Genomic DNA, 24,345 nt, shown 5'->3' on the forward strand with positions numbered 1-24,345 from the left:
TCTTCTTGAATTTGAAGAGACTTTGCCTGTGTCCCAATATGTGGTCTATCTTTGAAAATGTCCTGTGTACACTTGAGAAGAATGTATATTCTGTAGCTTTGGGGTGAAATGTTCTGAACATGTCAATAGGAGAACCAAAATGGTGCCATAAGTAAACGCCTGTACTTGCTGCCTCTTCCCACCACATCAAAATTACAACTAAAATACAGAACAGCTACTATCCAGAACCATGGGAAAGCTGGCTGAATGGAAGTACTACAACTAGAGAGGTAATGAAGAAAGCACACTGAGACTGGTAGGAGGTGTGGAAGTGCGGAACGGGCTGGTCTGGCACCCAGGTGTGCCGCTTTTTTAATCAGGAGGGAGATACAAGCTCCCCCTTGCTCTGAGCTTTAGTGCTGGGCAAGTTCTGGGGGACCCAGACACATATAGGGAGAAACTGGACAATCTGGCATCATGGCAGGAACATGGGGCAGCTTTCTGCCAGAGGGAGGTGCTCATAATGGTCATTGTTCCTGTGCTGGGTCCTACCTGGTGCAAGGCTGACTGGCAGCCATTGCTGTTTGCTCCACTCTGGAGATTCCCTGAGACCCCGCCCCACCCAATTTACAACCCCACCCAGGCTGTGCACAGAGGCTTTTGCATATGAATGGCCTGTCCTTTCTCAGCCTAAAACAAGCTGCAGCTGGCTCAGGGAGCCCCAAAGCTATCAAAAGAAGGCCTAAGGCCAGCACCAACAGCACCCTGCCTTGTTTCCCAACTGGGCCCCATCTGGGCACTTCCAAACCCCATACAAAAAGGAGGAATCTGCAGATCTCTCTGTAGCTCCTGCTGGGTGGCCCTAGTCAGTGGCTAACTTTGCACCTCCTTGGAGATCCAAGAGCCAATGGTCAGTGTGAGACCATACCAGATTACAACTCTTCACATCCCTAAGTGACACACTCAAGGGGCAGACTCAGTGAGCACCAAAGCCCCACTGAAGCAAGTCCTGCCCCATAAGGGTGTCTCCTGCACAGCAGCTCTTCCATTGTAGATGCAGCTGGTCCTCACAGCCAATTGGCTTGGAGGTCAATTCCTCCCAGTGATACCAATAGCAATCAAGGCTCAACTACAACAAGACTGTGCACACAGCCCACAAAGGGGTGCACCAAGACTGTCCACTTCAGGTGATTGGGGAGGCTGAGCCACTCGCCCTATAGGACACCTACTACACAAGGCCACTCTATCAATTCAAGGAGACTGAGCAGCTACCCAATACATAGATACAAACACAGAGAAGCAGCCAAAATGCAGAGACAAGGAAACATGTCACAAATGAAAGAAATGGAAGAAAGCAAACTACTGGATATAGAGTTCAAAACCACAGTTATAAGGTTATTCAAGAACCTTCTAGAAACTTCCAAGGAACTTAGTGAGACCTTCAAGGATCTTAGAATGCCAAAAATATGGAAAAGGACCAGTGAGAAATTAAGCATACACTGACTGAAATAAAGAATAATATACAGAGATTCAACAGTAGACTAGAGGATTCCATGAATCAAGTCAAAGATTTGAAATATGAGGAAGAAAAAAACACCCAACTGGAAGAGCAAAAAAAGAATCCAAAAATATGAAGATAGTGTAAGGAGCCTCTGGGACAACTTCAAGCATACCAACATTCAAATTATGGGGGTTCCAGAAGAAGAGAGAGATCAAGATATTGAAAACCTATTTGAAGAAATAATGACAGCAAACTTCCCCGACCTGGTGAAAGGAATAGACTTACAAGTCCAGGAAGCACAGAGAACCCCAAACAAGAGGAATCCAAAGAGGACCACACCAAGACACATCATAATTAAAATGCCAAGGGCAAAAGACAAAGAGAGAATCTTAAAAGCAGCAAGAGAAAAACAGTTAGTTACCTACAAGGGAGTACCCATACGACTGTCAGCTGATTTCTCAACAGAAACCATGCAGGCCAGAAGGGAGTGGCAAGAAATATTCAAAGAGATGAATAGCAAGAACCTACAACCAAGATTACTCTACCCAGCAAAGCTATCATTTAGAATTAAAGGTCAGATAAAGATCTTCACAGATAAGAAAAAGCTAAAGGAGTTCACCACCACCAAACCAGTATTAAATGAAATGCCGAAGGATATTCTTTAAGAAGAGGAAGAAGAAGTAAAGGGTAAAGATAAAAAATTATGCACAATAAAGTGACAACAAATACATATCTATCAACAAGTGAATCTAAAAATCAAATGAATAAAAAAATTTGGTCAACAGAATAAACTGGTGAATGGAATAGAATCAGGGACATGGAAATGGAGCAGACTGACAATTCTCGGGGGGAAGAGGCTATGGGGGGGGTGCAAGAAGAGATTGGACAAAGATCTTATATGCATGTATGCAGTACCTATGGACGCGTACAGTGGGGTGGCGAGGGCCTGGGGTTGGGTAGGAAGTGGGTGGAGGGGAGCTATGTGGGGGAAAAAGAGAGATATCTGTAATAATATGAACAATGAAGATTTAAAAAAAGAAAAAAGAATATGTTCCAGGCTTACCTTGTACTTCCCAGCCTCAGCCCTGGAATAAGCCATTTCTTTAAGTTTTAATAGAGCATGGTATTTAGAGACCCATACCTGGAAGCTATAGTGTGCTCATTGGCACTGAGGTGTTAACTTCTTCTAGGCCCATGTAGTGTACAGAGCAAGGAAGTGTGTGCACATACATTTGTATTTAAAACCCTAAGTTAGTACTGATAGTTCGTATTTTAATTCAATATCATAGGGTGCATTCCAGTCTCCCATATACATGTTTATATTCCTCTTTCTTAACAGTAAAAATTCTGGCCTCCTCATCCTAATTTGTTTACTCTTTGAGTACATGAAAGGTAATTTCAGAATTGTTGAACCAATACTGCCACACACCAATAAATTGTTAAGCAGAGTTCAAAATTTCTTTACAGTTTTTGGAAGTAAATTATATATGTGAAATACACAAATCTTATGGGGTCAGTTTTTTAAAGTTCTGACATATACTCTTGGTCCTACACAAATCTTATGGGGTCAGTTTTTTAAGTTCTGACACATACTCTTGGTCCTCTGAGAGTTCTGACTTTTCCCTTTCAGTCTCATTTGCTGGGTTCCCATCTTGGTGTTCATCTCCAGTATCCTATATAATAAAACCCTAATATGCAAATTCACTGAACAACAGAATACTGGTCGCTAAGATGTGCACTGACCATTGGTGCAGACACTCAACGCAACACTGCTCAGCCAGAAGCCAGGCTCATGGCTGGCAAGCACAGCAGCGGTGGTGAAAGCCTCTTCTGCCTCTGCTGCAGGCAGGGAGATAAAAGGAGCAAGGGGTCCTGGACTGTGAGAGCCCCAGACTTCGAGAAGGATGTCTGACTGCGGGATCCCTGGGGGTGATCTGGCCTAAGCTGGCAGGTGGACATCCCCCAAGGTGTCCCAGACTATGAGAGGGCACAGGCTGGGCCGAGGGACACTTCCCCAGGGCATGAATTTTGTGCATCGGGCCTCTAGTTGTTCTATAGAGGTCTTTCCACTGCTGTCTTTTCTGTTATTCTGTGTTACACCTGTTTGCATGATAGTGTCTGCAACTAGAGTCAGAACTAAGATTAATTCATTTTTGTAATCCTAGGGCCTCTCTTAGTCTTAAATATATGGAAGGTGCTAAACAGGTGTTCGGATGAAAAAATACACACAGTAATATTACTTACATTGATTTATAGATTGTATGTAGAAGCTGCCTATAAGAATCCTGAATAAATAAACGATCAGATATGTATAATACCTGCAGATAATTTATTTCATCAATTCTAATTGGAATATTTATTTATTTATTTTACTTTTTATCCTCTGAAGTTGAGATCTTTAGTTGATGGCTCTTAATATTGGTGGCAGTCATATGTGAAAAATTCCAGTGACATCTAAAGCACCAGCATCAATAACAGAGAGAACAGACTGACTATTGATAGAGGGAAGGAGGTTGGGAGACTGAATGAAAAAGGTGAAAGGATTAAAAAGTACAAATTGGTAGTTACAGAATAGTTTGAGTTGTAAATTACAGCATGGGAAATATAGTCAATAATATCATAATAACTATGTATGGGGCCAGGTGGGTTTTTGAAATATCGGAGTATCACTCTGTAAAGTACATTATTGTGTAATCATTATGCTGTACATCTAAAATTAATACACAAAAATCTTGAATGTACTAGTAAGCTAATTGAAAAAAATTCAATGCAAAAAAGCCCTTAAGATTTAATAAAATATTAAATCTTAAGTTATTTTGGTCAGTCCTGCCACTGTGTAATAAGATGATTTGGAGCAGTTGTAAGGTATAAAAGACGGCCTAAATATTTAATGTTGGGATTTGGGAGTACAAGTTGAAATGAGTTAGCTTACTTATCTTTATTATATAACAGCAGATTGCTGGGTTATCCAGCTTCACAAAGACCGGAATGTGAGATCCTAGAGAGAGGACTTAATTCTGTTTGTTTCTCTAGCTGCATTGAATGGCAATAGTTCTCTACCTATAAGACAACAGAGTGCTTATTTCTGCTCCAACTGATTAACTTCCAGTTTGCTTCCCCAGCCTGCAAGGGCATGGCAGTGGCAGAATCCTCCCTTCAGAGAGACCTGTTGGAAACATTCCTAATGGGTAATGCTGGGCAGTTCCTTTGTCTTAGCATCTAGGAGACCATGGAACTCTGGGTCTTAATGTGTTGTCATCTCTTTTTATTTCATTTAACTTAAAACAAAATAATACTTATTTTCTTTTTCAACAGGAGTGAAACCTCGGTCTGGTTGGGCTATTGATCCTTTTGGACATTCACCAACAATGGCTTATCTTCTAAAACGTGCTGGATTTTCTCACATGCTTATCCAGAGAGTTCATTATGCAGTTAAGAAGCATTTTGCGTTGCATAAAACACTGGAGTTTTTTTGGAGACAGAATTGGGGTATGTAGGGTTTGATGAAAGTTGAAGAGCTCACTTGACCTAGATGTTATTTCACAAGGGTTATGAACTCCTGCCATAATGGATTTTATTCAGAGTGCCAGTCCTGAAAATCAGGTTGCCTGAAATACACATTCTTATTTCTACAGAGTACTTGTGTGGAAATTCTTTTAAGCAATGGTGGAGATATTTATCTATAGAACATTGTAGGTTCTTTTTTATGCATAAAGAAAATAAATAAATAGAAGGAATTTGAATTGCAAATCATGTTTTCACTTCTATTTTAAAAAGCACCTATTTTTATCACAATTGAACATGCATTACAACTAATACCGAGTCACTTATCTCATATTCAGCTAGTATTTCTTTCTCTCTCTCCTGTCTCTGCATCTAGTATGAACTGCCTTTTAAAACCTTAATCCTATCCTCCTAGATCAGCTCTCATATTACCTATATTGCTTATTTTCTTACTGTGTTTTATGGGCACTCACACGTTCTAGGGACATACTTTTGCAGCTCTTTGTTGGGTGAAAGGAGACAAGATTTAGGTCTCTTTGTAGGCCTTTGTCTTTCCCACCCCCATTTAAAATTTAGAACATCTTATTTTTAAGTTTATTTTATATTTATTGAGTCTTTATTAGGGGTTATGCATTGTGTCCTGTGCATTATATTAACTTTTTCATTAGGTCTTCAAAATAATTCTTTAAATTAGGGTCTATTATTATCCCTTTTGTATAGTGAAGAAATGGTGGCTTAGAGATGTGAAGCCATTTTCTAAAAGTCATACAGGTAGTAGGTACAGAGATAAGATTTGAATCAGTTCTGAAGCCTAAACTCCTAACCCTCAGCATATATTGCCTTCCCATTACAGAGTTCTTAGTCAGATTTCATCTGAAAAAGTATTTAGTTGCTAAAGCAATGTTCAGAAATTACTGCATTACAGCATACTTGCTTCCCTGTGTAATCTAGACCCCCTCTTAAGTGTTTAAGAAAAATCATTTGTAAATCTAGATAGTAACTTTCTTGTATGTACTGCTGTGTTTCAATAAGGAAATAATTAACTATATACTTTTTTATTTTGGAAAATTAAATCTGTAGAGAAAACAAGAACTTGTGGGGAGTTTGATCAAATGCAAAGGAGCATATTCATTTTTCTAAAAAAGAATTAGTAATTGAAGGAGCCCTACTTAAACTATTGCATACATGCCACTTGCCCGCAAATATTAGTCAATAGGAAATTAGTGAGCACTATTATGTAGTTAAACTTGCTTGGAGGAAGTTTAGAAAACATCCTTTCCTATAAGGAAATGATGGTCTCATTTGATAAAAACAAACAACACCAAATGCAGCAGATAAAAGAAAACGTGTAAATGGGCTGCTAAATAATATGGTGTGAGAAGAAAGAGAGGGGTGAATATATCCTTGATCCTAGGAGAAAGAGGGAAGTTCCATCAGTTCTGAGACTTGGGACAACCCCCGTGCAGATAGCAAGCATTAGTGACCAACATCCATGGTGTCACAAGATGTGATTCAGTGAAAGGACTGACAACACAGCATTAATACAGATTATAACAACTTTGAAATTTGGAAAAGAATTAGCAATTATTTAAGCTAAATGGAGTGTGAGGTAAAACTGAAATATTTTAGGACTTATCTGGTAGAGTTGAATGTGCTGCTTTAAAATTATATTTTGGAATTAAATTGAGCTTCTTTGTGTGTTCTGGTTCTTAATGAGCAATGATTTTCCTTTTTAAAATGTAAATGTTGCTTTCTTTTGTCTATATTATGAAAGCAACATATACCCATTTCTGAAAACAGAAATCGATACCTAACTAAAGGGGGAGAACTAGCTACCCATCAGGATCATGCAAATATAACCACTTTTAACTCCTCAATCTCACTGGGTGGGCTTCTGAACTCAAGGGCAATTACATCAACACCTTGCTAGCATTAACTTTTTAATTATAAACAATTCTGCATCAGGAATCAGTGTTTGAGTGTTTGTTCTCCATATCTTTTTTGTTTGTTTTGTTTTTGAAAATTACTGCTCCTTTCCCTTCTGGGTGAAAAGTCCCATTGGCTCTTTATTGGTGAGCTTTGGAAGGACTTCACGAATTCTCCTGGTTGCGCTTCTTACTGGAGAAGTGGATAGGAATTTGCCCAGTATTGTCATAACTACCCCCCCTTTCTTTGTTCTTTCTGTTCCCCCTTTTACTTCCTATCTCCACATCCAGCCTCTGCAGCTAATGGTCTCTCTCAGTGTATCCTGTTACCCGAGGTGGGAAGAGATGTGTCAGGAGCTGGCAGCCAGGGATGGACATGGCCATAATGTTGGATGAGCTAGTTATAAATTTTGCTTCTGCTTAGTTTGTATCATCCAGGTCAGCAAATGCTAGTTCATGGTGGGGCTCTTCTGTATCTGCTAAGTGTAGATATAAGAGGTAAACAGAGACTGAGGTGTGAGTCTCTTCCTTTAGGCTGGTGGTCATTCAGTACTGCTGGGGTATATGTACAAGTAGTTGAAGGAGTTGATTTAGGGCAGAGCTTGCATTATATAAGTATAAAGTACTGGCATTTTTAACAGTTTTGGGAAAACAAAGTTTATAAATGCAGGTTTGTCTGTTGACTCTTTATTTTAGATCTGGGATCTGTCACAGATATTTTTTGCCACATGATGCCCTTCTACAGCTATGACATCCCTCACACTTGCGGACCTGATCCTAAAATATGCTGCCAGTTTGATTTTAAACGGCTTCCTGGAGGCAGATTTGGTTGTCCCTGGGGAGTCCCCCCAGAAACAATAAATCTTGGAAATGTCCAAAACAGGTATGAAAATAATGCATTTCATAAAACAACATCTTGAACAAGCAAGCATTAGTTGCTTGTTGCTGAAGGGTTGAATAAATGGGCTTCAGTAGCCAACATTGTCCTCATTCATGGTATTCATTCAAACCAAATTAAAGCAACTCAAAAATACCAGAGCCTTGATGATGCCTGTTCTGTGTTACAACTTAACGGAAAGTGAACAATAATAGATCAATATACAATGGATAACCTATAATGAACTATTATTACCATCTCCTTTGCCCTCCTTATAAAAGCCTTCTACTGTATTTGATTGATTTCATACACTAGTACTTTTGTTGATAATAAAACTTCTGGTCCCTATTGTATAAATTTATAAGAAAAGCTACCCAACTGCAAAAACACATTTATTGAAATGGAACAAATAAAAGTGTAATTATTTGTTCCTTTAATAACAATTTCAATACTAGTGAATGCTGCCCAGCCCTGATGCATATACATCTCTGCACCTTTGTGATGTTTATGAATTATAGAAAACTTAATTAGAAATGTTTATACTTAAATATATTTAAATAAATATCAAAGGAATGAACATATTTTAAAGAAAATTTTGCTAATTACGGGGTTATTAAATAAGTTCTCTATAGGTCTTATTTTGATGCTTTTATCATTTAATTTCTCCACTAAAAATTAGTGGCATATAATAAATTAAAATGAAATGTTGTGTTATAATATAAACCACTCAACTCTGCTAAAAAAATAATACAGCCTTTTAAATAAAGTAAGATCTTTGTACTATGCTCTGGAAAATGTATGTTTAAAAATTACATTTTAAATGTGTGTGAGGAGGAAGGTGAGATTGTGTCTCTTTGCCTTGAGCAAGTCCTTGTGGTCATAAAGAAATTACTGCAGTGTGAACCTCTCTCTCTGGCAAATATAAAAGTATTTAGCATGATAGCCTCCTTCAAGCCATGGATCCTTTCCATCAAAATCTGACTTTCATAGTTGTTTTGAGAAACTATCCAAGATTAGAGATTAACCTTGATTCATTTTCTTGGTTCCTACAGCAGTGAGAACCATTGAACAGCCTACTTTCAGGGGTTAGGCTGATTAGGCATGAGAAAATAGTTCAGTATATTATGTAGGGAGAGGAGGTGGGGCCAGGGGTGGCTTGCCTGTCTACTTGAGAAACAGCTCTGTGTCATTGAATCAGGTATTTACAATAGTCCTCTCAGCTCAGGTGGTCAGGGATGGGGAATTACTTGAAGGGTATAGCAGTTGTAGAGTCCAAGTGCACCCATAGCTATTATGAGCCCCTTCTTTTTCATTTTTGGGTGGTGCTGAGAATACCTGAAAGGCATTTTGTGTAATCCTTTTATTGTGTTCTCTAACCCTTCAGGAACACACCTTGTGCTCATTCAGTTCCAGTGATTCTGAAAGTAGTTTCCAGATACCTGGGTTCATACAGATGAATGAATCTATATAATATTTATGTAGATTTAAAAATTCTTATAAATCTTGAAATCTTAAACCTGTTGGTTATTTCACATCCAAATATTACCTTCCTTTTGACTTTGTGATGGAAATCAAACACAGACATCCCAGCTTAGTGGTACTTGACTTTCTAATACCCTAAACAAAATGAAGTTTAATTATAATATACAGGTGACACATTTGATACATTCAGTTGAGCAGGTCCCTTTACTTTGAAAATAAAGAAATGCCATTCTTCATCAAGTTCAATTTTTGGTTTAGTACCATGTATTTTACATGTGATGATGATTTACATGTCAGATGGAATGTTTCAGGATTTTTTTTCTCTTGATTCTAGTTTAGTTGACATTCATACCTGGTAGAAAAAGTGAGGAGCAAATTGCAGCTGCACATCTTCAAATGTGATGTTGGTCACTTCATTTGTCATTAGTTTACCATATATTTAGTGAGTATCCACTCTGCCAGGTGGTATAGGCTGGTTCCTGGGCTTTCCTATCATTGACACTTTCTGAGCAGAAGCTTGAAAGTTAGGATAGTTGCTGAATGGAAAAGACACATCATTAGTGTTCCTGATTCCTTTCCTTTTATGTGTTTTACACATGTACACCTACGGTCATAACCTTGGAATGCATTAAAAATCACATATCCTTTTTTATGCTGTGACTGAAGGATCTGGTTGAATGGTCAATCATAGTATATCATATATTTGTGAGTTATATATTTGTTTTAGTCTCTTATTTCTTTCAATGTGATTATTTTGGATGTATTTTTAAATTGTGAGTAATCTAAAGTTGTTTTTGGTAAACTTGGAATATTAGTAAATTAGTTGTAAAAAATAAGTACTCAAGTAATGCTAATCTCAGAAAACTAAGCATTGTTTTATCTATGAACATTATGGTTATATTTTATCAAGTTATTAAAATTTGGTTAATAATTTAATACTTGTAAAGCAATTTCTGAGTATCAAGGTAAAGAAATCATTTGAGATTCTCAATTTAGTTAAATGGTTTTTCATAATTTCTATAAAATGCTTCTTTCTATCATTGATGTTATTTGAGTTTATTTCATAAGTTTTTATATTGTGAATTGGAATTTACTTCTGGATAATTCTTGAAGTGAAAATTGAAATACTGGGTAAAAAAGCATATTTGTAATTTAGCATTAATTTCTTGAGCTTTGGTATTATAAACGTGGAGAACTACTCTGGTTCATCTGCTTGTTTAATTTCCTTTTCATAAGCCCATGTCTTAATTTGTATTCTCAGACTTCCTCAAATGGTACCCAGTTCAGCATTTTCCAAAGGGTTTTCTGCAGAATACTAGAATATGAAATATAAAACATAGTGAATTGTGGTTAACTGACTTTTTGAGTCATGGGCTAGAGCCCAGGGAGGTAGAAACCAAACAGCTCACTCAAGTCTTAAGCTTTATTTGTTATTCAGTATTGAAGACAGCATGGAAAATAATACTCAGGTTATTGATGGCAGGTGTTAACTGAATTGATTTATCCCGTTAGAAAGGAAATATGGCTCGATAATTGATTTCATTCAAAATACACTTTTTAATGATTAATCTGGCAATTTTAGGTTAAATTAGAGAAAGAGATATTACTATCAAAGTTCTTATAGATGAGACATCCTTATTGTCTTCCTAGACTACATAATTTTATTTTATTTTTCCTGATAATTTGTTATGTGATTTTATTTATTTTTTAAATCTTTATTGTTGAAAGTATTACATATGTCCTCTTTGGACTACATTATTTTAAAACACAGCTATCTGGGATCCCATCTCTATGGCTGGCCTTTGCAGGGCATTGATGCCCCAGTAATTATATGCCAATGTAATTATATGACTTTATTTCTATGAGGAGTTTTTACATCTGATAAGAACATATGAATATTTTAAGTGGATAATGAAAATTAGTGTGGTAGTTTAAACAAATCTGCCCCCTAAATTATACTAACCTAGGAGATAGGTAAAATAGACCATTTCTTTTGATATAATACTTTTTAATGAGTTGCCCCATAGTTTATTCCTTAATACTATTAATATTTTCCCTTTTTACTTCTGTAGGGCTGAGATGCTTCTGGATCAGTACCGAAAGAAGTCAAAACTTTTCCGCACTACAGTGCTCTTGGCCCCACTAGGAGATGATTTCCGCTATGTTGAACGCACGGAATGGGATCATCAGTTCAAGAATTATCAGATGCTTTTTGATTATATGAATTCTCAACCTCGGTATAATGTTAAGGTAATGAGAAAAAATTTACTCATGATACTGTCTTTGAAGTTGAGCCTTCATTAAATGAAGCTAAAACACAATAGCCTTAGTTTCTTTGTCCCGTGATGTAGTATTTCTTACAATATGTAGTTCTTATGTAAATTGTAATTCATGAAGAGGAAAATTACCTGATACCCTAGTGCCATTTCCAGGGTTTTCCATTTTCTATCACTCCATGAAGATTAGAGGGCGATTACTTCTATGTGGTTGAAAACATGTACCTACTAAGTTGTGATGTTCGTTTTTCAATGATGTTCTGTTTTTCTACCAGCATTGACAGGTTATTGTTTCTCTCTGACAATGGCATCCTTGTGATTTAGTGGTGTGCCAGGCAGGTGCAGGTGAACATGTCATGAATTTTGCAAACAAATGTCTTGTGTCCAGAGAATACATTAGCATTTTCTTAGATGAGAAGTCTTCCAAAATTAATCATTTGATTATAGTTCTTGCTTTTTTTTTGGTGTGGAAAATTTAAAATGTATCCTAAAGTTTTGAAAATAATACAAATACATCCCCACCACTCTGCAATCCATTCATTAGCTACAACATTCATCAACTCGACGTCACTTTCATTTCAGCTATGACCCACTGTCATCTCCCTGTCCCTGGGATTATTTTGGAGCAAATTTCAGATGTCATGTAGTTTCATCTATAACCATTTCAGTGTGTATCTCTAAATGATAAGGACTCTGTTTAAAAATAGAATCATTGCCCTAGCTGGTTTGGTTCAGTGGATAGAGCATCGGCCTGTGGACTGAAGGATCACAGATTTGATTCTGGTCAAAGGTACATGCCCGGGTTGTGGGCTTGATCCCAATAGGGGGTGTGCAGGGGGCAACCAATCAATGATTCTCTCTCATCATTGATGTTTCTATCTCTCTCTCCCTCTCCCTCTCTGAAATCAATAAAAATATATTTTAAAAAATAAAATAAAAATAGAATCATAAAACTATTATCACATCTAAAAAATTAGCAACAATTCAATAATAGATTCAAGTTTTCCTGATTTCATAAAAACATTTAACAGATGCTTTGTGTGAGTTAAGATTCAAACTAGTCATATAATAGACCCTTTATGAGAAAATTATTTATTCAACATGTTTATTATATTCACATATTAACTTTTCAGACAATAGAAAATCTGTGAAAATACTGTACCAGGGAAGTGATATTACTGTGTAGGAAATTTAAAGGCTGACAATGGACCACATTTTATGTAGTGAGAATTCAGGTTTATTAAGTAAACTTAAATAATATCACATAGATAAATAAACTTAAATACCAAGTTTATTCAAGGTACTTACAACTGAATTTCTACCAGATTATGATCTCTGAGCATCAGGATTCTTTTTAAATCACCTCTGTAATATTCTCAAAGATTAAGCTCACACATGTACATTTGATTAGAGGGCCACGTATGTATGTTGGTATCTTATCTCTAAATAGATTTTCCTGGGGAATGGTTTTGAACTCCATAAAAGGTTCTGCTGCCTGACTCTGAAGAATTAAATCCTAATTTTGGTATTTTACCTATTTCCTCCTTTGTTTGCACACTAGAGCAATTTTTTAAAGTAATTTTTAAGATTGAAACATCACATGCATAGAATTGCACAAACCAAAAGTATGCAGAGAATTTTTTTAAGTTTAAAAACCTCCATGTAACCATCATCCAGATCAAGAGGTAGAACATTTATAGCACCCTGGCATTCTCTCAGGAATTCTCCACATCATTACCAACTCCTGTAAAAGTAACCATATTTTTACTTCTGTCACCATGATTAGTGTTGCTTCTTTTTAAATTTTATAAAGAGGAAATCTTAAGCATGTGCTATTTTGCATCTAGCATTTTTTGTTCCACATTATGTTTGTAAGATTCATCCATATTGTTGCATTTAGCAGTAGTTCGTTCATTATTAATGCTGTATAATATCCCTATCCATTTGATAACTATACTACAATATAGTCATTCTATTGTTAATGAATATTTGGGTTGTTTCTGGTTTTCTTCTATTATAAATAAAAATGCTTTGAACATTTTGTGCATGTTTTAGTGTATGGGTTTCTGTGGGTATAAAATGGGATGGAATTTTTTGGTTATTAATTATGTACATGTTTAGCTTTAATTAGATATTGCCAAACAATATTACAGAATAGATATATGAGCTGTTGCATTGTATGATTGTTTCAGTTGCTCCACTTCCTTACTCAGACTTTGTATTGTCAGGATTTATTTTTCATTTTTATCCTTTATGACAGATGTGATGATTTTATTTTGTATTTCCCTATGGTTAATGAGGTTGAGCTGAGCCTCTTCTCATAATTTATTGCCACTTGGGTACCTTCTGTTATGAAATGCCTATTTAACTCTTTTGATGATTTTTTCCCCCTTAAATTGGTTGTCTGTCTATTTCTAACCATTTATAGTTCCTTTATGTATTTTGGATTGAGTCTTATTTCAGATAAAAGTTATGCCTATATTATCTCCCCTTATGTAGTCTGTGTTTAATTCGTGCTGTCTTTTGATGAACAGAAATTCTTAATTTTAATTAAATCTAATATTACAGTATTTTCTTTTATGGTTAGTGCTTATCTTCTGTTTAAGAATTTTTTGTTGACTCGATCATCATGAAAATACAGTTCTTACGAAGATGTCCTCTAGAACCTTTACTGGTTTACCTTCCACTTTTAGTTCTGTTCCATTTGGAATTGATTATTTTGAGTCGTGTGAGGATAGGGATCAAGATACACATTTGCCCATATGGATATCCAGCATTATTTATTGAAAAAACTATAATTTGCTCACTGCACTGCAGCAGCATCTTTGACATTAATGATGAGCCTGACTTCATTCCTATGGATCTGTATCTAAACTCTCTATTCATTCGATTTTATCTATTTGACTAATCTCATACTAATTACGACAGCTTTATAGATATTATTATCTGCTGGGATGTCTTCTAATTTTGTTCTCCTTAAGATTGCATTGATTATTCTTAGTTCTTTGTAGTTTTATGTAGGCTAAGGAGGACCAACTGTTAAATTTCTATATAAAAAAGTTGGGAATTTGATTAGGATTACATTCAATCTATGGATCAATTTGAGTGCAGTTAACTTCTTTACAAATATTAGGACATCTAATCCATGAACATGGTATATTTTGTGTATAAAAAAGCAATTGGCTTTTGAGGTTTTTTTTTTAAATCCGAACAATAAAGATTTATTTTAAAAAAAATTTTATGATTGGGGGTCACCACAACATGAGGAACTCTATTAAAGGGTCGTGGCATTAGGAAGGTTGAGAACCACTGCTATAAGGAAATTTATGCCCTCTCCAGGAAGATGGTTCAATGTTTGGAAAACTTTTCTCTGGGCTTTATCCAGGGGACACACACCAGATGATCAAAATTGAGAGCAAGGGCCAGGAAATTTGATGAATAGGCACCCTTCCATGCTTCATTTTTGTTTACTTAGAGATTAGTACATTTCTGAAACTTCTACACATACTTTCAGCTGTGATTTCTACTCCTAGTTTCTCTACTGATGCAATCTGTTTCTTATCTTTCAGAAATTCACCAAAATATCATCAGCTGAAGGCAACCATTTTTTATTTGCCACCTTTTAAAAAACATCTAACATATCTACTAACATATTTACTTAGAGTCCTGCTAAAATAAACACAAATATCCAGTAGCTCTACATTCAGCAGACATCCCTTAAGGCTTTTTTAGAGTGACTTTAAGAGAACCTTTTAGCTCTCATAATTCAGGCAACAGCACAAATCACATTTCTGTGGCCAAAAAATATTGCAACCAACTGTACCTTCCCTGATGGACTTTCTGCAGAGAGGCAAAACCCATCACCATGCTGGACAACTCCTTCCATATAAATAAACAGCTCGGCCAACTGACTCTGGTAAAGTTGATGAATTCTTCTAGCTTCTTTATTTGGGAGGCATGACTGATAACATATCATGGTACTGTCAGCTGTAGGAATATTTATAGTAACTTTACACTTAACACACTGCGGACCAGTAGTTTTATTGCTAGCTTTACCCAGTGGGCAGATAAGTTTCTATTGAACGAGTACAAAAAATGTTTTACATAAATGTTAAATGCACACTTTAAAATTAAATACCCATTGCATTTTTAAGTTATTTATTACATGTTCTTACAAGCTAATATCTTTTTAGAGTATGATACTTTGTAAAAGCGAGAATTCTCATGATCCGTCCCCAATGTGTTAACAGAACACTACAGAATTTACTGAGAAAAAATATTTGAAAATACACTTAGGCTGTACCAAATTTTTAATAGGAAAAATATTTTATCCAGAACAGATTCTCTAAAGAATTGTTTTTACAGTTTCTAACATTACTTCTTGAAAAATCACCCTTTCAAGTTGTCTATTAAATCTTTAATAAAAAATTAACACAAACTTTTCCCCACAAGCTTTCTTTAAAATAGGAAGATGTGTTCCACAGGAAAAATTCTAAAACCACAGTAAAAAGTATTGAGAAGAAAGGAGTTAACCTGAATTAAATGTGTCAAAGTAAGCTTAATATAATAATCCAACAGTTCTACTACATTCCTTCCAACCCTCCTTGGATGAATCTCTCTTTTGTTTTTAACTTGTCAGTTACAAAACATAAGAATTTCTCTAATGTGTGAAGATCCAGACTCCATAGAACTCACAGCCTCCAAACTTTATCTTCATTTTCCTTTAATCTGTGAAGTGAACATTTCTACAAGAAGCACAATATTTTCTGTAGGTGCTATTGATACCACTGTAATAAACCCAGTCATGAATTAACTGGATAAGAGCAAAGGGAAAACCAAATAGACACATGCCTAGTAAAGTCTCCTGAGTGTGTTCTTTATGGTTCCACGGAGCTGCAAACTGGATGGTCCCACTCTGACCTCTGGGTACACTGGCTCCTGGATCTCTAGGGAGGTGCTATTTGGCTTTTGAGTTTTAACCTTGTATCCAGTAACCTTGATGCACTTCGTTTCTTTCCAAAAATTTTGTCCCTCAAGTCCTGACAGCTTTGACTGTCCTATATCTTTAAACAAAATCTTTTTTTTTCTCTATAGTTTATGAAGGAAGCTATGTCTGTTCTCGGTGCGATATTTAAAATTACTTTGTCTAAGCTGAAAACATGTTTATTATTTTCTTTTAATGAAAGGAAAAACAGGAGTAATTGAATAGCTAAAAAATTGACATTGTACTAGCCAAGAGAGCTAGTTTGCTATCCACCAACTCTGATTTAACAATTTATCTAATTTTCCATATATGATGTCCTGATATAGGAGTTAAGATTAAGATTATGTTTAAGATTAAAATTTTGCTTTTTAATTTAAAAATCATTTAATTATATTTTTGGTTATATTTTTAGATGTCCCAAATGTTTACTTTATTTGAGCTGCCAAGAGACTGTATAGAAAAACTTACTTTAAATATTTTCTTCTGAAACTACTCTAGCATAGAGGATTATATTTCAGCTCTTAAAGGCTGAAATAGGTTTGTGAGAAAGCCTACTAGGCCACTTACTTAAACTTTTCTCTGGGAAAATACAAAGTAGGAAGTATTTTCATCCTGGCTAATAAAATTAAATCTTTTTAAAAGGTATAGTCAGTTGTTACTAGTAACTCTATAGTATGCCATGGTTTCCTAAAATTTGAAACTGAAAGGGATTTTTGTTATCTAATAGAAATCCCTTATTATTTAGATGAGCAAGGTACGACTTAGAAATATTTAGATTATTTAATAATTTGCCATTGTATACTTCCCTGATGTCATCTATACCTATTGGGTCTGAAGGTAATGCTGTATTTCCTTATATTTGTGACCCTCATTTCTTGTATGGTTTTACACACACACACACACACACACACACATACACATACACACACACTTATATTCTGCTTCCTAGTAATTGAAGGAAGAAATAATACTTACAATATTAGCTAAAACATAGTGAGTACTTATTATTTGCTATTAACTTTTTAAAGTGCTTCACGTTATTTGACTTATTTAATTCTCTAAACATTTTCCGGTAGGTACTATAATTATCCCCATTATAGATGAGGAAACCAAGACCTAAAAGATTAACATGCCTAAGACACTGTATTTGGTGAAGCCAAAATAAAAGTGGATAATACAGTTGAAAATTGATTTTCTTTAATGTAAACATAAGAATTTAGAAGTAATCATCTGATTTGCTATTACAAAATTTTCTGTATCACAATAAGATTATAATAAATTATTCTTGACTTACTAATATCACTGTTGTGTTTCCAGTTGAAATTTTGCATTTGCATGGAGAAATAATACCTAAAACTCACATCATTATATGCCAATATTTGTAAGCATTTTACTTAGAACTCCATTAGCTGTAACACAGAGACACAGGGATAATATATAGTATGGTCAAAGCCACATGTTAAGTATTAGAGGTAGAATTCAAACCCATGCCATCTGGATCCAGGTTCCTTGCTGCTCTTAACCATTCTGCTCTTGTGCTACTCACTATTTAAACTACTTTTCTTTTTCTGCCACACTGAATCAAAATAGCTTTTAATCTCTCTCTCTCTCTCTCTCTCTCTCTCAACAAAATTAGCATCTTTCTATTAAAAGGATAACATTCCCTGTTGAATTCTCTGTTTATTTCTAAAAAATACTGTGTTTTAATATTTGTTTACAAGGTCTGATATAATGTTTCTGTTTTCTTTTGATTTATAGAATAGTTTGTTCTTGTAAAAATGGATTTATGTATTGGAAATTTGAATCATTTGTCAGAAAGACCTATTCATCTGAGCAATCAATCTGACACTGTGTTGTACTTCTCTATTCAGTGTTGTGTTACCTGCTGATAAAGTCCTTTTTTAAAATATGACCTGCTGTTCCTGAAGTCCTCCCTTCTCCCTTATAGGAACTCAAACTGAGAGGAAGGGGAGACCAGGGGAGGGTATGAGTATATGACATAATAAAGTACTTAATGACTAACAAAACTTACTATTTTAGACTTTTGGAATATTTTGCTCAAAATATGTCTTTTATTTATGACTTGAGGCCCGATGCACGAAATTTGTGCAAGGGGCTTGACCCTCACAGTCTCAGCTGCCTTGGCCAGCCCTCACAGCCCCGGCCGGACCTTGCAGCCCCAGCCAGCCCTCGTAGGCCCGGCTTCATCCGGAAGATCGTCTGGATGGTCGTTCTGCTCTTCGGTCTAATTAGCATATTAACTCTTTATTATATATAGGATGTTTCCCCATCTTTCTTTCATTTCTGAATTATTCCATGTCCTGATCATTGAACTTTTTGAAATTCTACAGATATGTAAGGAGTTTTCAGATCCACACATTTGTAGATCTAAATAGCTCTTCTTCTAAATGGTTAGTTGTACAAGTTTTCTCCTAGTGTAATTTGGGACTTGATGCCAGTAAAAAGAAAGAGTCATGAGTATTTCCCCCCCTGCTTTTGAGTTTTGTAAAATCTGAGCTACATTTTTTAAAATTTATTTTTATTGTTGGAAGTATTACAGATATCCTCCTTTTTTCCCCCTTTACCTCCTCTACCCTGTCCCCTCCCTTCCCAGGCCTTCATCACACTACTGTCTGTGTCGATGAGCTATGCATATCTATACTAATAAAAGTGTAATATGCTAATTAGACTGGACATCTTCCCATCACCCTTCCAGACAAAGCCACGGTGGCAGGAGCTAAGACAGAGGCAGTTAGGGGTGATCAGGCTGGCAGGGGAGAGCAGTCAGGGGCGATCAGACCAGTAGGGGAGGGCAGTCAGGGGAGATCAGGCCGGCAGGGGGGAGCAGTTAGGGGATGATCAGGCCAGCGGGGGGTGGCAGTTAGGGGCGATCAGGTTGGCAGGGGAGGGCAGTTAGGGGCGATCAGGTCAGCAGGCAGGCAAGTGGTTAGGAGCCAGCAGTCCCGGATTGTGAGAGGGATGTCCCTCAAGGAGTCCCAGATTAGAGAGGGTGCAAGCTGGGCTGAAGGACTCCCCCACCCCCTATGCATGAATTTCATGCACCAGGCCTCTTAGAAACTTTTCATTGTAGTTCAACAGTAATTTTAATGTAACTATGAATAATTGAAGTGTAATTTATTTTTACTAGATTCAGTTTGGAACTTTATCAGATTACTTTGATGCCCTGGATAAAGAAGATGCAACTAGTAGAATGAATAGCCAGTCACTGTTCCCTGTTCTAAGTGGAGATTTTTTCACTTACGCTGACCGAGACGATCATTACTGGAGTGGCTACTTTACATCCAGACCTTTTTACAAACGAATGGATAGAATATTGGAATCCCACTTAAGGTACATTTATCTTTAGATAGATGCATTTAGTTATTTACTTCTCTTACGTTATCATAGCCTTCTGTAGAGTTTTGTGTAATATAAAACATTTATGGAGTGTCAGGATGTATTTTATGTAATTGTGAAGTTTTAATGAAATCAGAGCTATGTCTCCAAAGCATAATCAAATTATTGCATGAGTTTTTGTTCTGGAAGGAAAAGCAGTTTATGTAATTATTTTTTCTGGGAGTTGTATTATGTATTTTATATTTTTCTAATTAATTGCCTGTATTAGCACACAATGATAATATTCAGTGACATTGTCATGTTTGTCTACAGGTCAGTAATCTGGCTAAATTATTGGAAATGGGTGTGAATCAAAAGGAGCAAATAGGGCCTCTCAGTAGCCAAAATGTGAGCCTCAAAGTACATACTCTAAAATGAATGTATTTTGTTGGTAGGAGAACTTTAGAGGCTTCATCTCAGTTCTTATTTTATTTGAAACACATTTCTATAGGTGCACTTTTCTGCTTAGAAGAACAAAACTTTTAAGAGATGAGAAATAATCGAGGCAGAGTGAAAAAAATAAACTTACATGGAGAAGACAAATGTCAGTAGAAAACATGCAAACGTTCTATACCAGCCTTGTCCAGTAGAACTTTTAGTTACTGTCCAATAGAACATTCTGCAGTGATAGAAATACTCTGTTTCTGTACTGTTTAGTGTGGTAGCCACACTGTCAAGTGCTTGAAATATGACCAGTGTGACTGAGGAACTGAAATCTTAATTTTATTTAATTTTAGTAAATTCAAATGCATGTACTACATGTAGCCAGTGGCTATCACAGTGGAGAAGCACAGTTTTAACTGAGTCTTGTTTTTGATAAAAATGAATCATCCCAGGGATTTGTATGTATGTGTAACCCAGGAGAGTAATTAATTTTCATGATGAATTCATTTTCAGTTCCGTTCAAATCATGAATTGATGATGATTAATTTTCATGACAAATTTCAGTATTAAAAATAAAAAGCTATATCATACCTATGCTCTTTTATATACTAGTGGGAACAATACATTTTAGGAAGCCTTTATATAAAAAACATAAATTTCTTAAAGAGTTGTACATTGGTATAATAATGTGTTTTTATTATTTTACTGTTGTGCTACTCTTATTATTACAAAAGCTTAATGTTTTTTGACTGGATATTCACAAGTGTGCCAGATGAATACATTATTTCTGTATTTGTAATGAAACAGTATATTTCATAGAGATTTATGCATTTTACTGAGTAGACTGTTAGTTCTCTGTTAGGGTATTCTGAACTATCTATGACAAAAACAGAGCCCGATTATGAATGATTTTTAAGTGTCAACTGGTTTTTAGTAGCAAAGAGTTATGAATGTTGGGTCAATATTAATTTATTGAACATATTGAAGGTGAAGTAGTAACTATGGGTAATATAATTTGAAAATTCTGCTGCTTTAAAATGAACAATAAAAATATAATTGTGAGCCCTGACTGGTTTGGTTCAGTGGATAGAGCATCGGCCTGCGGACTGAAGGGTCCCAGGTTCGATTCCAGTTAAGGGCATGTACTTTGGTTGCGGGCACATCCCCAGTAGGGGGTGTGCAGGAGGCAGCTGATTGATGTTTCTCTCTCATCTGATGTTTCTAACTCTCTGTCCCTCTCCCTTCCTCTGTAAAAAAAAAATCAATAAAATATATTTAAAATATATCTATAATTGTGAATTTCATAATTTAATTTATTTGAAAATAAGTTTATTATCTCATAATAGTAATATTTTATCCTAATGCTCATTTGTAAACATACAATGTTTACAAATTAAAATTTTAATAAAAAAGTAAAGTATAAAGAATAAATATTCTTAAAGTCCACTTTCTTACATTTTGGTATATATATATACATATATTCTTTCCAAAACCAGTAGTTGCTGAGAATATGTATAAACATATGTACACAAATTCTTTAATAATACAAATTTAGTAATTCTTATGCTGTAAATTTCAGAAGGGTTAGAATGTAAAAATAGATTATTTAATATCATTTCATTATTTCAACAATTTAAAGGAATTTATTGTTTTCAAAAAGCACTGAAAATCTCCTCTTTTTCCTGGTATCTTAATACATTTGCAAGCCACCTTGGTTTTCTTTCCATCATCTTTAACATGTTTTGCATGGAGAACCTTCTTATATTTTTTACTCCATCAAGCCATGGCTCTTTTTAAAGAACTTTTAAACCTATCTTGAATTATATCCTCTGATGAAAAAAAGATAAAAGGTGAAAATTATAAACTCCCATGTTCTTGCTCAAAAGCTATTCTTAAAGCTAAAGTGTTTTATTCTTTAAAATAAACAAGAAAAGCCAGAGTGTGTCTGTCATCTTTCAGTTTTTATTGTTAAATTCTCTATAGTTGCATGTTATTATTCAACATTTAGAGTAGCTCTTGTCACTGAACAATCAAGCCATCATTTTCTGCTTCTCCTTTACTGTTCGCCTCCCATTCCTGTAATGTGCATTTTCCCACCACCTCTCCTCTTAATGTACATTTGTGAGAGTAAATGGCTTTCTGGTGATGAAGTTCATGGCATATGTCTTCAATGCTCTTGGAGAGAAGAAAGGAAGAAAACATTTATCACGTTCTTACTGCTTTGCTGAGATATTTTTTCCTGATGTTATTCATAAATAAGCCTATCTTTCTGCCAGTGTGTACTGGTTTCTTTCCAGACCCATCAGGAATGAGAGCCATTTGTATCAACAGGAAAATTATGTTCTTTGATGACTGAGGATATAGATTTATTAGATAGATACCTTGGTGGTATAATAGAAATGTTTATTATCAATACCTTTCTTATAAATTGTACTGAAATTGTGGATTTTTAAGTCACATTTGAAAATGTATCAATGCAACATATTTTAGATAGCAAACTAAAATGATTGTTTTGAAATAAAAATTAATGACTATTTTATGCATTTAGGGCTGCTGAAATTCTCTACTATTTTGCCCTGAAACAAGCTCAGAAATTCAAGATAAGTGCATTTCTTTCATCATCCTCTTATACGGCGCTTACAGAAGCCAGAAGGAATGTGGGACTGTTTCAACATCATGATGCTATCACAGGAACCGCAAAAGATTGGGTGGTTGTGGATTATGGTACCAGGTAATATAATTATTGAGAAGCGATCATAAAACAAAATCTTTTAAAACTTTGGGTCATAAGCTTATATCTTTTGATTTTTTTTGTCTGTGTGTTTGTTTTAAATATATATATTTATTGATTTCAGAGAGGAAGGGAGAGAAAGAGATAGAAACATCAATGATGAGAGACAATCATTGATTGGCTGTCTCCTGCATGTCCCCTATTGGGGATTGAGCCCGTAATCCAGGCATATGCCCTTGGCCAGAATCAAACCCGGGACCCTTCAGTCCACAGGCCGACGCTTTATCCACCGAGCCAAACCAACTAGGGCTTGATGAAGTTTGTAATGTATATCAGACTACATTAATAATATTCCTTGTAATATTTCTATAAAAAAAACACACCAATTTTCAAAGCATTTTTTTCAAGAAATCTGTTCACAGCGTACCAGTTTTCTCAACTTTTTATTACAGTGCATTTGTACAAATGGAGTAGTAAAATATTATAAAATGGATCCTGTTTTCTCCCAAGTGTTTGGAGTACCTTCATAACTAAGGATTTGATAACCAAATCATGGTTATAACTCAGAGAGATACAGAGGTTCACTTCATTGTATAGAAATTTAATTTCATCCTATTTTCATCCAGTTGTTCTTGGATATCTTATATTTCTAGAGGGATATTGACAAGAAAGAGGAAGCCTAGAAGCATAGCTAGCAAGTACAAGAACCTAGAAACCTTGTCAAATATGGGTTATATAAGGAATTGGGATGAGAAAGGAAGGCCTGGGTATTAACATTAAAGTCATCCTCAACATTTTGTAGCACTTAACATCATAAAGCTGTTAGATGAATGAGGGGAGAAAACCTCAGTTATTTTCATATTGCAGAATTAGAAACAATGAGTACAGTCTTTAGCTTAGAAAAGCCGGTTTTTGTAAACAGTGCTTCCCAATAATGGAAAGGCTTATCTTTTGTAATAGTGAGATTTCCATCAACATGCTGGAGTGTGAACTACCATTCATTAGGATCAGTGCAGAGGGGATTCTTACAGGGAGGAATGTTGGTGGTTGCCTCACTATAGTTCAGATTATTATTTCTTCCAGATTTTTTTTTCTATCAACAGTGGTATGCTGTGATAGCACTTTAAAATTATTAAAAATATGCTGTGATTTTCTTATAATATAGATTTAAAAAGTGAATCTCTGTTTTACATAAACAATTGATCCACAGCTGATGTTACCAATTGAAATAAATGTTAATTGTTTTGTTAATATTTTGACTGCCTTTCTAGAAATTTGGGAGAAAATACCCTTGAGGTTTTATTAG

General features: G+C 35.4%; 1 protein-coding gene across 4 annotated transcripts in view; it reads left to right on the forward strand.

Annotated features, from left to right (window-relative positions):
* MAN2A1 (mannosidase, alpha, class 2A, member 1) overlaps positions 1–24,345 on the forward strand; it is a 163,475-nt gene that overhangs the window by 56,995 nt on the left and 82,135 nt on the right. For all 4 annotated transcript variants that reach the window (XM_005866447.2, XM_014539889.1, XM_014539892.1 and 1 more), the window contains 5 exons: positions 4,796–4,969; positions 7,606–7,792; positions 11,341–11,518; positions 19,677–19,879; positions 22,857–23,039. In XM_005866447.2, coding sequence (XP_005866509.1) covers positions 4,796–4,969; positions 7,606–7,792; positions 11,341–11,518; positions 19,677–19,879; positions 22,857–23,039 — 925 coding nt within the window. The remainder of the gene's footprint in view (positions 1–4,795; positions 4,970–7,605; positions 7,793–11,340; positions 11,519–19,676; positions 19,880–22,856; positions 23,040–24,345) is intronic.

Source organism: Myotis brandtii, unplaced genomic scaffold (genome assembly GCF_000412655.1).
Source record: "Myotis brandtii unplaced genomic scaffold, ASM41265v1 scaffold230, whole genome shotgun sequence".
Classification (NCBI taxonomy): Eukaryota; Metazoa; Chordata; class Mammalia; order Chiroptera; family Vespertilionidae; genus Myotis; species Myotis brandtii.